The 12107-nt window shown below is 40.8% G+C and overlaps 1 protein-coding gene across 1 annotated transcript in view; it reads right to left on the bottom strand.

The window, feature by feature from the left end:
- Nucleotides 1-645: 645 nt before the first annotated feature.
- LOC101168903 (calcium/calmodulin-dependent 3',5'-cyclic nucleotide phosphodiesterase 1A) overlaps nucleotides 646-12107 on the bottom strand; it is a 69255-nt gene continuing 57793 nt past the window's right edge. Inside the window, exons 9-16 of the mRNA XM_011489502.3 lie at nucleotides 11649-11774; nucleotides 11384-11485; nucleotides 8147-8267; nucleotides 7988-8069; nucleotides 7787-7907; nucleotides 5889-6073; nucleotides 2828-3013; nucleotides 646-2753 (exon numbers count right to left, since the gene is read on the bottom strand). Of these exons, the coding sequence (XP_011487804.1) occupies nucleotides 2707-2753; nucleotides 2828-3013; nucleotides 5889-6073; nucleotides 7787-7907; nucleotides 7988-8069; nucleotides 8147-8267; nucleotides 11384-11485; nucleotides 11649-11774 (970 nt within the window). The 3' untranslated portion in view covers nucleotides 646-2706. The remainder of the gene's footprint in view (nucleotides 2754-2827; nucleotides 3014-5888; nucleotides 6074-7786; nucleotides 7908-7987; nucleotides 8070-8146; nucleotides 8268-11383; nucleotides 11486-11648; nucleotides 11775-12107) is intronic.

Genomic DNA, 12107 nt, shown 5'->3' with positions numbered 1-12107 from the left:
TGAAGCAAAAGTTTGTTTTAACGAAGCCAGCTCAGTCAAATAAACATTTAAGCTATGTGACTGGAACTTCTTTTTTAGGTGTACATCATCCCTGTGGATTATCACTTTTTAATCCACACCCAGCAGCCTATCAGAATCGAGTAATTACCTGGACCATGGTATTAATCACACTCACTCAGTCCAGTTTTCATAAACAGTCACTGGTTTAAGGCATATCTAACAATTGCTCTTAATGGACATTTAAAAATTAAAATCCTGCTTTTGCCTCAAGAAAAAAATATTAAAGTTTGAAAACTTCTAATGTTTCTTATTTGTTGGATGCATGAAGGTCTTAGGAGACTAGATCATCTCAGACAAAATGGCTAAATTCAATCTCAGACTGTGGAGATGTAGGGAATTGAATTCACAACTTAAAAAAACTGAAAAAGATCTGCTTGAAGTTCATCGGAATGAGACTGTGAAACTGGTGTTTTTACCAAAGCCGGTGTTTTATCCATAGATTATAAAATAAATGCTTTATGTAAAAAATATTTTTTGAAATAATATTTTTTCATACAGGACAGTGGTAGTCAAAAAATATATTGCAATGAAGGTATTCCTTAAATATTGTTTTGCAAAAACAAAGAAAAGATCACAGCAGAGCAGTGGAGGTTAGAAGGTTTTATACAGTAATGCACATAAGCAGAAATCACAGCATGAAGGCTTTTTCCAACATCAGAACTTCCAGAAGTAAATGTATTTGTTTCGTCAAAAAAGGCCAAAGCTGTGCCAGTGTTGCTGACTGTTTAAACTTGTCAAGAAAGCTGTTTTCATGAAACCCTTTTATTTTCTACTCAGATGTTTCTTCACAACAACCGGCTGTAAACACAATTTTCTATGTATTGATCTGCTGACATTCTGTATGTTTCTTAGAACATTTCTAGTCAGGACAAAGGTAAATAGACTCTCACAGACCAACTGAAAGAACTGCTTGGTCATATTTTGGAAAAATACATGTCTTCACCTTCAGTTGAAAAGAATTGGCGCTCCTTTCTTGTTGCACGGTCAGCGTTTGTTAAATCAACAGAGATGTATATAGTTCTGTTTTTGTCACTGCTTGTATATTTGAAGTTCATTCAAAGACCTGACAAAGTTTCCCTCAGCAAACAAGGATGTCCTGACAGAGTTGTGTCTTTGGGTCAAAAAGGAGGAACCATCCCTGACAATGGGGAAGGGGTCTGACACATCTTCTATTTTGTCCCTTTTGGGGTCACGGGGCTGCTGGAGCCCATCCCGGCCACTCGTGGCCGAAGATCATCTGTTGCAGATTAGTGGACGTGCGTTGGATTAACGTGCCTTTGCTCACATTATGGTCAATCTTTTCTAGGAGTCTCATCATTTTTGTCCAGGCCTGTTCCATGATTATATTTATGTAAAAAATTGTGTTAAAGCGTGAATTATAAGCAATGTCTGACTTTTACTGGTTACATTTCAGAGATTTTTTTTATTGAATACAACATTTGGTGGCCTTTCCACTGATCGATAACAAGAATTTAACATTACTTTTGTCAGATTCATGTCATGAATTTTTCTTGAATTAACCGAAAGGTACCAACAGTTTTGCCCACATGTGTATAAAATGTTTCAAATTTCACATCTTTTTGTTCAAAATATAAACAGAGAGCAGGAGGAAAAGCAACAGGAAATTGGTTTTATGACCAACTGAGAGTCTGAGGTTTTATAGAAAAGTAGCTGGATGTTTGTTCAGATGTGGAAATAATAATAAATCGCGTTAAAAGGAGAATAACTGATAACATTCAGGATTTGATTACTCTTAATTGTCTAAACGTGATGTGATCATCTCATTTTTCTTTTGGTTTAGTTTTCAGCCATTTATTTTTCCACAGCTTTTGTCTTTTTTCTGTGCCAGAGTCAAATTGAAACTGTTCCCTCACAAAGTAGCATCAGAAAAATGAATACTTTTCAGGTCAACAAATCTGTCTTTTAAACTGCATTAGTGGTGAACAAAGATTGGCTGTTTTCTGTGCACAGACTACATTTGGTTCAAATGTCAACTTTTAGTTGACTAGATCAGGTCAACAAATTGAAGTCATTGATCTGCTGCTGACATTCATCCTGCCTGAGCGCCGCAGTGAACCACAACCACTTGGGTCAGGTTGGACGGTCTAACATCACAGGTTGGGTCAGAAGAGCAACATGTATGAGAGTTTGAGGCAAGATTTAAGAGCAGAGCAACAAGCACTCCTTTTCTTAATGACATGAGTTAGGCGGTGCATGTCTACGCACATGACTGCTGATGAACTCACACCTCTTCAACTGAGTTTCTCCAGGTTTCGGCTGTCTTTTGTCTGCTTTTTCTTTAATTTAAATTCTGACATTTCCAGGTCTGTGACAGACAGCAGTCACATGATTCTCTATTAAAATACCACTACACATTTTCACCACTTTGAATAGATCTGTAAACTGCTAAGAAGCCGTAATCTGATGAAAGTTGTTGGTTGAATGTTATATTTCCATATTGGACTGTAAACACAAAGTCTGTAAACGTAAAGTCTGTAGGCCTTTGGGGACCACTGAGGGGCCGCAGAGCCAGCTACTCTGTTTACACAGAAGAATCGGAATCCTCTTTGTCGCTCCACCAAGCTGCCTGTTGCCATGGTGATGTGCCACAGTGAGATACAGCGGGGAGATTTCAGCAGTACGTCATCAGGCATTTTCGGGCACTTGGTCCTCCTCTTCTACCTTCTCTTCCCCTGCAGCAGTTACCAAAGCAACAAGTGAGCTCAGCCAGTTAATGAACTGTGCAAATGTGACTTTTGGTTCATACCATTCCAGCTCAGGTGATCTGTGGGCTCCAGCTCAGGTGACCCATCGTTTTGGCTCTCAGGGGCCAGAGATCTGTTGGGGTCTGGTGATTGGTCTTTGTTGTGGCCACTTTGGCTTGATTGGGTGTCTGGGTTCACTTTTATGCCCTCCATGGCCTCTTTTTCTTCTTTTTCCTTATTGGCCAGCTCTGTTTAAGTCAGACACGCAGAAATGAATAACGTTTTAGAAAATAAGCAAGCAGAAAAATGGATGACGTGATGAAATGGCTGCTGAGTGCAAAATTTGTCTGGGAACTGTTACGAAACAAAACTTTTCATATTCAAAGGATATGACTATAAAAACCAGTCACATTTGTGGTGCTAATACTTTGACCTTTGAATAATGGATAGATTCCTCCATCTTTCCCAAACCCGTTATTCCATCTGGAGTCACGGGGTTGCAGGGCCCACTCAGTTACTGAAGGGTGAAGGCGGGAGCACTCTGGAGAGTTCACCAATCCGTTGCAGGGCGCCAAGGTCTTCATTTTGAATAATACAATTACATCTAACTTACTTGTCTAATTCGAGAGCAGGGGTCAGCAACCTGGAGCACGTGGAAGGAAAGACAGTGGCATGCAGGGGAGTGACAACAATAAGCACTTGATCTGTCGTCTGTTTGTATTTGCGGATTTGAAAAAAAATCAGGTTTGAGTTATCATCACTTCATACAGTGATCTTTTTTCTCCTATGGTCATAAGGAAAGGGTCCAATCATGCAGGGCTATAACTGTGACCCCGCCTACTTTTATACATACAAATCTGGCTTAATGAACAGGCAATTTAAATTAATGCGCACCGTAGGAAAACAATGGGTTAAAACAGTGAAACGAAGACGTTGTAATAATGACCTTGTGTTTGGAAACTATTGACATACCACAAATGCAGTACTTTTGGTTTCAAACAATAGTGGCAATACTATGTCAACTTTGACCTATTTTCTTTGTGCAATATTGATATATGTTTAAAATGTGTTTTTAACATATGTTTAAAAAAGTTATTTGACCGTATTTTTCTGAATTCAATAACATTTCTGATATGTTGGAAATTTCTTTGTATTTCATGGTATTGGAGTTCACATTATAGTTGGTGATGGTGCAGTTGCTACGGAGAAAATCTCAAATTGGCACTTCATGCCATAAACGTTGCTGACCCCTGCTCAAGAGGGTCTCTTTAAGAAATGTTTTGCAACTTTACTTTTCTTGACTTTTTCAAAAGCATCCTTGCTGGTGAAACTTCTGGGTTCCTTTTACTGTAAACCACTGTGCAATGTGCGATGACAGTTATGTACACAGGTGTAAAACTCCAGGCCACTCATTCATCTATTCATTTTAAGAACCCGCTGAATCTATTTTACTGTTGGGTGAGGGTCTGGTACAATCTGAACAGGTCACCTGTCTGTTGCAGGGCAGCACACTCACAGACACACCTAGGGGGAACTTAGTGATCCCAATTAACCTACAAAGCATGTTTTTGGACTGTGGGAGGAAGCCAGAGTGTCTGGAAAAAAAAGGAGAACATGCAAACTCCGCACAAAATAACACAGCTGGGATTGGAACCAGGGCCCTTTCACTGTGAGGGGAGAACGCACTAACCACTCCAACTCCAGACCTTCAGGGCCTTTGTCCTTCATATTTTCCAGCTAACTGGTCATTGTAGCTTCGTATTGGCAAAACACACTTGGATTGAGGTTTAGGCAGCAGGTAAGGCTGTAATTTGTGAAAAACCTGCAGGATGCCAGCCTTCGAGGCCTGGAGATCAACACTCCTATGCTCAGTGTTGGGAATCTTGCTTTAAAAAAATTAAACAGTTATTGTTACTAGTGAGAAAAATAATGGAGTTAGTAACTCGGGCATGTCGGGCACCCACCCCCCACTGTTTAGATGCGCCACCCCAGGGGCCCTACAAGCTGAAAAACTGAAACCTGTTTTTTCAATGCATGTTAAACAACGTCTTAATAGTGAGACTCAGTGGCCTTGTGGGAGAGTGTCCACCCTGGCACTGGAAGTTCATGAGTTCAAAACCAGGCCGAGTCATGCTAAAGACTAAAAATGGGACCCAATGCCTCCCTGCTTGACACTCAGCGTTAAGGGGTTAAATTGGGGGGGTTAAACCACTAAATGGTTCCTGTGCGAGGCTGTGTCTGCAGCTCACCGCTCAAATGCGGAGAACAAATTTTACAAACATAAGTGTGTGACAGATAATGGGACTTTAACTTTAATATGTACAACTATCCTTAAACACACCACCCATGCCTCTACCACCTACCTGCCCACCACCACACATTAGAAGATTCTGGAAAGTCGCGTTGACAGCAGACATCAAAAAGAGCGATATTCACACGGTGAGTAAAACGTTTTTAAGTTAAGTAAAGTCCATGACCTCAAAATATGATGAAACAAATAAACCGTCAAAAATCATGATCTCAAATGGGACTAACACCTCCCGAACACACACACACCCGAACACACCGCCCTATAGTGATTTATAGATGCGGTTGAAGGGTTATGCTGCGTGCAAACATTGATAAGCGTCGTTATTTTAAATGCTGTTTTCATGCAGTGCAGTCTCCATGCTAAAATATGCTAAAAATGACTGTTTTCACTGAATAACTTTAACAGAAAGAGAAAAGTTAACAAGAACATGGGAATCTCAAATGGCAATGCAGATAAATCTGTGAAGATGCATATTAAAACTCTAAAGCCTAAATCTAAAGCCAAAATGAGGAGTTTTCTTCCTCTTTGACAACACAGTGTTTTGCTCATGCTGCTGTAATCCCCATTACCAAAGCTTAATGAGAGGAATCATGCTGTTTTTGGTGGTTCAGTTGTTATATTCGGTGTGATAAACTTGAAGATATCAGGACAGAAATCTTTGTATCCCCATTGTTTTTATTGTTCTGAATATCAAAACATGCACGTTTTAACAGGAAATCTGACATTTATATTTCTGGAGGTGTGATGTGTTGCTTTGGATATTTGAGCTTGTTGTAAAAGTGAAAGTGAGCTTTTGTGTACGGTGTACTTACCATGCACAGACAGCTCTTTCCATCTTTCCTTGTTGCTTACAATGACGCTGGAAAGGTGGAGCCTCAGAGCCGGCAGGTCGATGGCAGTCAATGAAAAGTCTGTCGGTCCATCATCGCTGTTGCCGTGGAGACCACTGCTGTGCCTCTGCACTGACTCGACAGTGACTGAACCACTTCCTGTTAAGCTGAAACGTGGAAGAGTTAAAAGCGATAAGAGATGCTGCCAGAACGTGAGCACGAGTTCGAGCTAAAAAAACAGATTTCTCCGTCGATCACACATGAAGAGCATGACTAAAAGACAAAACCTGCATCAGCTTAGACTATTTTTTCATGATGCCCATCAATTTGCTCAACGGAAGCCAGAGGCCATGACTTTTACAAAATGTCAGAAGTATAGTTTCCTCCGGAAATGGCAAATAATTTAAATGTTTTTAAGCTGATAACGTGTCATGTCTAGGTGTACTTGGTTTGGTTAAACCATGCTGAGGTGAAATAAAGAACACAGTCCATCATCTGAGGCCAACCTTTTCCAGCAAAATTATGATTTTGATAGAGTAAAATTATGAAAGATAAACGGTAATGGTAACTCTATGGTGCATGTATACTTTCTTCAAGTCCCAAAGAGCTCCACCGTCACAATCTCATTTATCCATTAACATATCTATGGTGGCACAAAATGCATGGAACTGCTGCCCAAAATTTGCTCCAGGCCAAAGAACATAGCTTGGAGCAAGAATGTTTTCATGTCAATTAGATTTGAGAGACATAGCAGTTTGTGAGTCCACACAGTAAGATAACAGTTCACCTGAAGAAGGTAGGTCCTGCTCAAAACCATTGCAGGCTTGAGAAATAAACGACACAGTTTCTCATCATGAAATCATGAAAATGATCAGTTTGAAGTTGGAAATTTTTCTGTCAGACAGGTTTGCTGGTTGGGGTTAACTGAAAGGGCAGAAAAGGGCAAACTTGAATTATGATTCAGCATCGAGCCAACGCAGCCAATACATTAGACCTCCGAGTGGGTTTTCAAGGAAATTTACATACGGCAGTCTTTACAACGGCTCAATAATGATGACATTTGTAAATTTTATTAGATTACATTTAATCTCAGTACATTTGGGGTTATCCAGGCCAGTGGAGGGTTATAGAGAAGAGCAGCTACATCATAAGTGCAGTGCAGCAATGTCTTGTAGTTCCTTTGAGGTTTGTGCAGCCACCTTAAGGGACATCATTGTCGTCGGTAATTGTATTATGACGTTTTTATTGTATAGGGTTAGTGTAAGTTACATGCACTTATGATGTACATGTGATGCTGTCGTACAATGCCCTACCTACACATTGTAGTCATTAGTAAGGTGCAGGTGATCTGTAACTGCTTGTAGGATGCCGACACAATCTTTACTCTGAGTGTGCTTATTTATTAAATTTCAACGGTTAGGCCAATGAACGTGCAGGGGGAGTGCACTTATCACTCGAACAGCCCTAGCTGTCCACGGTGCACAGGATTTGGGAGGATTATGAAGTAAAAAATGAATGGGGCACACCTGCATCTCAGCCTTATTAACCCTTACATATTGTTTAAGTGTTCACTACGACCTGTCACTCGCAGCATGCCTGTAGAAAAATGTGCACGAACATTTACGTTCAGTGGGCTCACTGAGTTGTCTTAAAATTTGCCTCCAGGCAGTCCATATCCACCTGTAAAAGCAGTTGTGACTAAGGCCTTAAGGGATGGAAGTGATAAAAAAAAATCACCTTCAAAGACATTCTGAATTATTCCAAAGGTGAGTGGCAAATTCCAGATGATTGGAATTCACCGTGTTCTTACAATGACAATGTGAACGCTAGTTTACATTGGGGGGAATGTTTGAGGTAACACTGAAATATTGTTGAGTCACCTGGGGCGCCTGTTTCCAGTCTCTCTGGCCTTCCTGTCCTCTTCGATCAGAGGACCAATCACCTTGTCAGTTGTATCTATCAGAACGCTGAATGTTGGTTCCACAATGAAGTCAATGAAACCTGCACCAAAGAGATGGATGTTTGAGAATCACAGAGTTACTCTGGAAAGTCCAGGGTGATTGACTGATGGGTTTCTTCACCTATCTGCGACTGGGCGATCATGGTAGCTTTGCGGTCACAAAGTGGTGAAAAGGGAAGACCAAGTTCCACTTCTTTATCTCCCTGAAAGAAAAGAGTCACCAGAACTGTACAAAGAGGATTTGTCGTCTCCAAACTCTCTTTGCATTCCTATCTGGCACCTGTCTGAAGAACTCCTCCATCAGGCTGTGGGTCCAGTGATAGTGAAGCGGCCAGGCTTTGGCGGGGTGACTGATGTCTGCAGCATGAAGCATCAGCGACAAAACCTTCACTTTGTCTATACTGGAGACAAAAATAAAAACACCTTAAGTGCTGCAATTCAGATGTAATCTAGAGTTTCTGTAAACTAGAAAATCAACACATGTCATTAGTTTGTTAAAGTAAGAAAAATGAACTGGAAGAGGAAACATTCTGTCCCAGTACTGTATGGAAGATGAGCGGTGGGGGTTTGATTTGGTATGCTGGTGTGCAGAGTACAGTCAGCAGCAGACACACAGGCAGAACGGGTGTGTTGACAGGCTGATAACAGCGTCTTCCCCCGAGCATGAGCTGAAGAGCGTGACAGCCGCTTCCCTCCACACTTCACAAGGAATGACAAACAGAGAGTGGGACGCTGGGCTCTGTTCGGACTATTTCTGTAAAAGACCCTACAGGGATGCCAATCTGGTCCAGCAGCCTGCAGGAACTTATGTTGGGCTGTTTCACCACCAAAAAAATCTCTTTCGGTCTCTGTCCACTATCTGATTCACTTCTGTTCTTGTTTTGTGGACATTCAGAGTCTATTTTCATGAAAGAAGTCTCTCAGAATCTGTCATCAGGTTCTGTAGAGTCTGGCTTTTTTTGTAAATGACAGTTTTTACTACAAAGTAGGATTATTTCACCTCAACTTTTGCAACTTTTACAAGTTTTACTGTAAAAAATCTCAAAGAATGTCAGAATTCTTGCTCTTTCTGTGAAGTAAACAGCATTTTGGTAGAAGAGAACAGTTTGTACTCCTTCTGAAGCTGGCTTACCTATGAAAACATGTCACAAAATATTTCTGAAAATGATGCATCACAACCTTCAAGATTAGACTGCCTCAATTGTCACTTAAAAAAAGGATGCAGACAGTTTTAAAGTAAAATAGCAGAAGTAGTTACACTTCTCTGTTCTTTGCTTTTGTTCAGTTGCTGCTTCATCAAATCATTCGCATTTTTCTTCTCGTTCTTAAGGTGTGGAAATCCAAACTCCTCGATGGCAAGGAGTCAAAGACCATCTGTGTCTTTAAAATCAAACAGCAACTTTCATTTTTGATCAAGCTTAAAGATTCATCACTAAGCCGTGGTGCTTGTCATGCCCCTAAAGAGTGAACTTGAGACCTTTGTCCGATGCCCTCCATGTCTTTCCTCTCTGCTTACTCCGCATTATTCCATGCTGCTAACTTTATCTGTGTATCTCTCTCCATGACTCAACTGTTTCAGGGTTTCTGTTTGTTTGTTTCTGTTTAATCTGACCCAGGAAGCCACATTTCCACCCTCACCAAGTCATACTGCTTCAGGCTGCTGCTTCATAAACAGACGGATGGAGCTTTCAAGAGCTAATTTTACTCTGTTGGTCCAGTATCTGTGCTATTTTTGAAATAAAGTTGTAACAACTTAAACAGAGGTTCATTTATATTATAACGGATAATTTCTTCCTTGGCTTTATCCGTACATCTCCCTGAGATGACTTCAGTTATGAGTTTATAGATAATCCAAATTAAACTGGATTGAGTGCTTCCGCTTGGCAGCCATTTGCTGCTGTGCTCTTCAAGCCATGTTTTTTAGTCTGCTTTTGTTCTGTTTCTCCGCTCCGACACAGTGGTTCCTTTATGCTCCTTATTGATGCATGTTTGCATATTTGCAAGTGGCAATGTTTTGCTGCTCTTGTCTGTGTGCTGTGTTCATCCCCACTCTGACAGTTTTTCCCAGAGAACATTCCCCTTGGACATCATGCTGACAGGTGTGTGTTTAAAAATGAGATATGTTCAGAATGTTAGTGGTGCACTTTCCTTTTCAGCAAATCCAATAAAAAACTTCATAGCTTTTTCATGGACGCAGCTGGGATGCACACCAAAAAGTACTCACAGCTCAGCTTTCTAAAGTCCTTTCTGCTATTTTGGGAAATTAGATGTATAATTTTTGCCAAATATATTGAAGAGTGAGGATGAGTCACAAGATTTATTAAAACATGTGTACTGATGCCAATTAATTAAAAAAGTCGTTTTAAGGTTTAGACACACTATGTATAAGAAAAGCCCTCAGAACTGTCATTCCAAGCCTTTAAGAAAAGTAAAACAGTTTTTCCATATTTCACCTTTAAGCACACAAAGACACGGTTCCATTTTCAAATTTTTCAAAACATGCAAAAAACAAACTTTTTTAAGAGCAGAAAATGCCTCCAAACTGTTAAAGATGATCAAGCTTTATTTAGCCTTAAAACTACTTTTATTCTGGCCACTTTCACAAATTTCAATATTTCAAAGAATGAAAACCTAGGAAAGAGATGGAATTATGGCTATTAAATAATAAATCTTTGGAGAATTGGTGGGCTGCACGGTGGCGCAGTGGTTAGCGCTCTTGCCTCAAAGCAAGAAGGCCCCCCCCCTTGAACCAGAACGTCAATGGGGGACCTTTCTGTGTGGAGTTTGCATGTTCTCCCCATGCATGCGTGGGTTCTCTCCGGGGTCTCCAGCTTCCTCCTACCATCCAAAAACATGCTTCATAGGTTAATTGGCAACTCCAAATTGTCCATAGGTGTTAGTGTGAGTGTGAGAGTGAATGGGTGTGTGATTGTGGACATTTTCCCCTGTGACAGACTGGCGACCTGTCCAGGGCATCCCCTGCCTTCAAGTGATAGGCTCCAGCAGCCCCGTGACCCCGAAAGGGACAAAACGCAATAGAAAATGAATGAATGGAGAATTGGTTGCAATGTTTTCCTGAAATATGCTCTCATATAAAATGAAAACACTTCCACATAAAAAATAGCCTTTTAGTTTTCCTTAGAAAAAAATAACGTTTTCATTGCAAAGTCTTTTCAGAGTAATGTAAAACATCAAATCAAAATGTGCCTGGAGATTGAGCAGAACACTTTCGTTTATTTTGGATCAGTTCTGGCATAGTCAGTCATCTGGGCTCTTGGCAACTCTGGAATGTGTTTTTTGGGAAATGCGTGGCTCTACATTTGGCGCTTTAGGCAGATTTCAATCATGATTTTATTTAAATAAATACATAACAGATTTTCTGGTGGACATGAGGCTGACATCAGGCTGTGACATCTTTTGGGTCACAGTTTCACTGTGAATCTGTGAATACTCATCTCCACAGTCTCCGCTGGAATACTAGCATCAAAGGGTCAAAGGTTGGGGCACCAGCACTGACCTGTCTGTCTGTGTCAAAGAGTTTCTCATGGTCTTGATCTGCTGGAAGTGGCAGGACATGTCTGTGGACATCACCATCTCAATCACAAGAGACCTAAGTTCTCTGGAAAACAGTCAGCAAACACAGTCGTGAACATCTGCTATGTGTTATTGAAGACGAGGCTTCACAGATGATTCTGTTTGTGTCTCCATCTGGATTCATGTTGGCTTCAGTTGACAGTCAGACAAGAAACCTGATCTTTAGCAGAAAATGTGTTTGAGCAAACCTCCAGTCGTCCTTGTTCAGGTTGACCAGGATGTTCATATCCTCCTCTGCCATCAGCTTGTAGGCGGCACTGACGTGATGGTTCTCCAGCACTGACCTATCGTTGTACAGAATGGCCACCTCTGATCTAACAGAGAGGAACATGATCGGATCAGACACTGGTGTCATGTGTACAAAATGTTAGAGCAGCTCCAAATGTTTGAATCAAATGCGATTTAGCCCAAATTTCACGACCAAACTCACCAGATTTAGAAATCATTTACCGTAATTCCCGGACAATAGAGCGCACCTGATTATAACATTACATATAACCATGACATTTTTAAAGGATAAAACATTTTGTACACACATAAGCCGCACCTGTCTATAAGCCACATGTGCCCACATTGAAACGTGTGTTGTAGATTAGGATGTGTATGTGCTAAAACCGCGCACCGCGTGTGTAAGAAAGAGGGGAGAG

Source organism: Oryzias latipes, chromosome 21 (assembly GCF_002234675.1).
Source record: "Oryzias latipes chromosome 21, ASM223467v1".
Taxonomy (NCBI): domain Eukaryota; kingdom Metazoa; phylum Chordata; class Actinopteri; order Beloniformes; family Adrianichthyidae; genus Oryzias; species Oryzias latipes.
The sequence above is the reverse complement of the archived record's forward strand: the minus strand, read 5'-3'. Positions and strand labels throughout refer to the sequence as shown.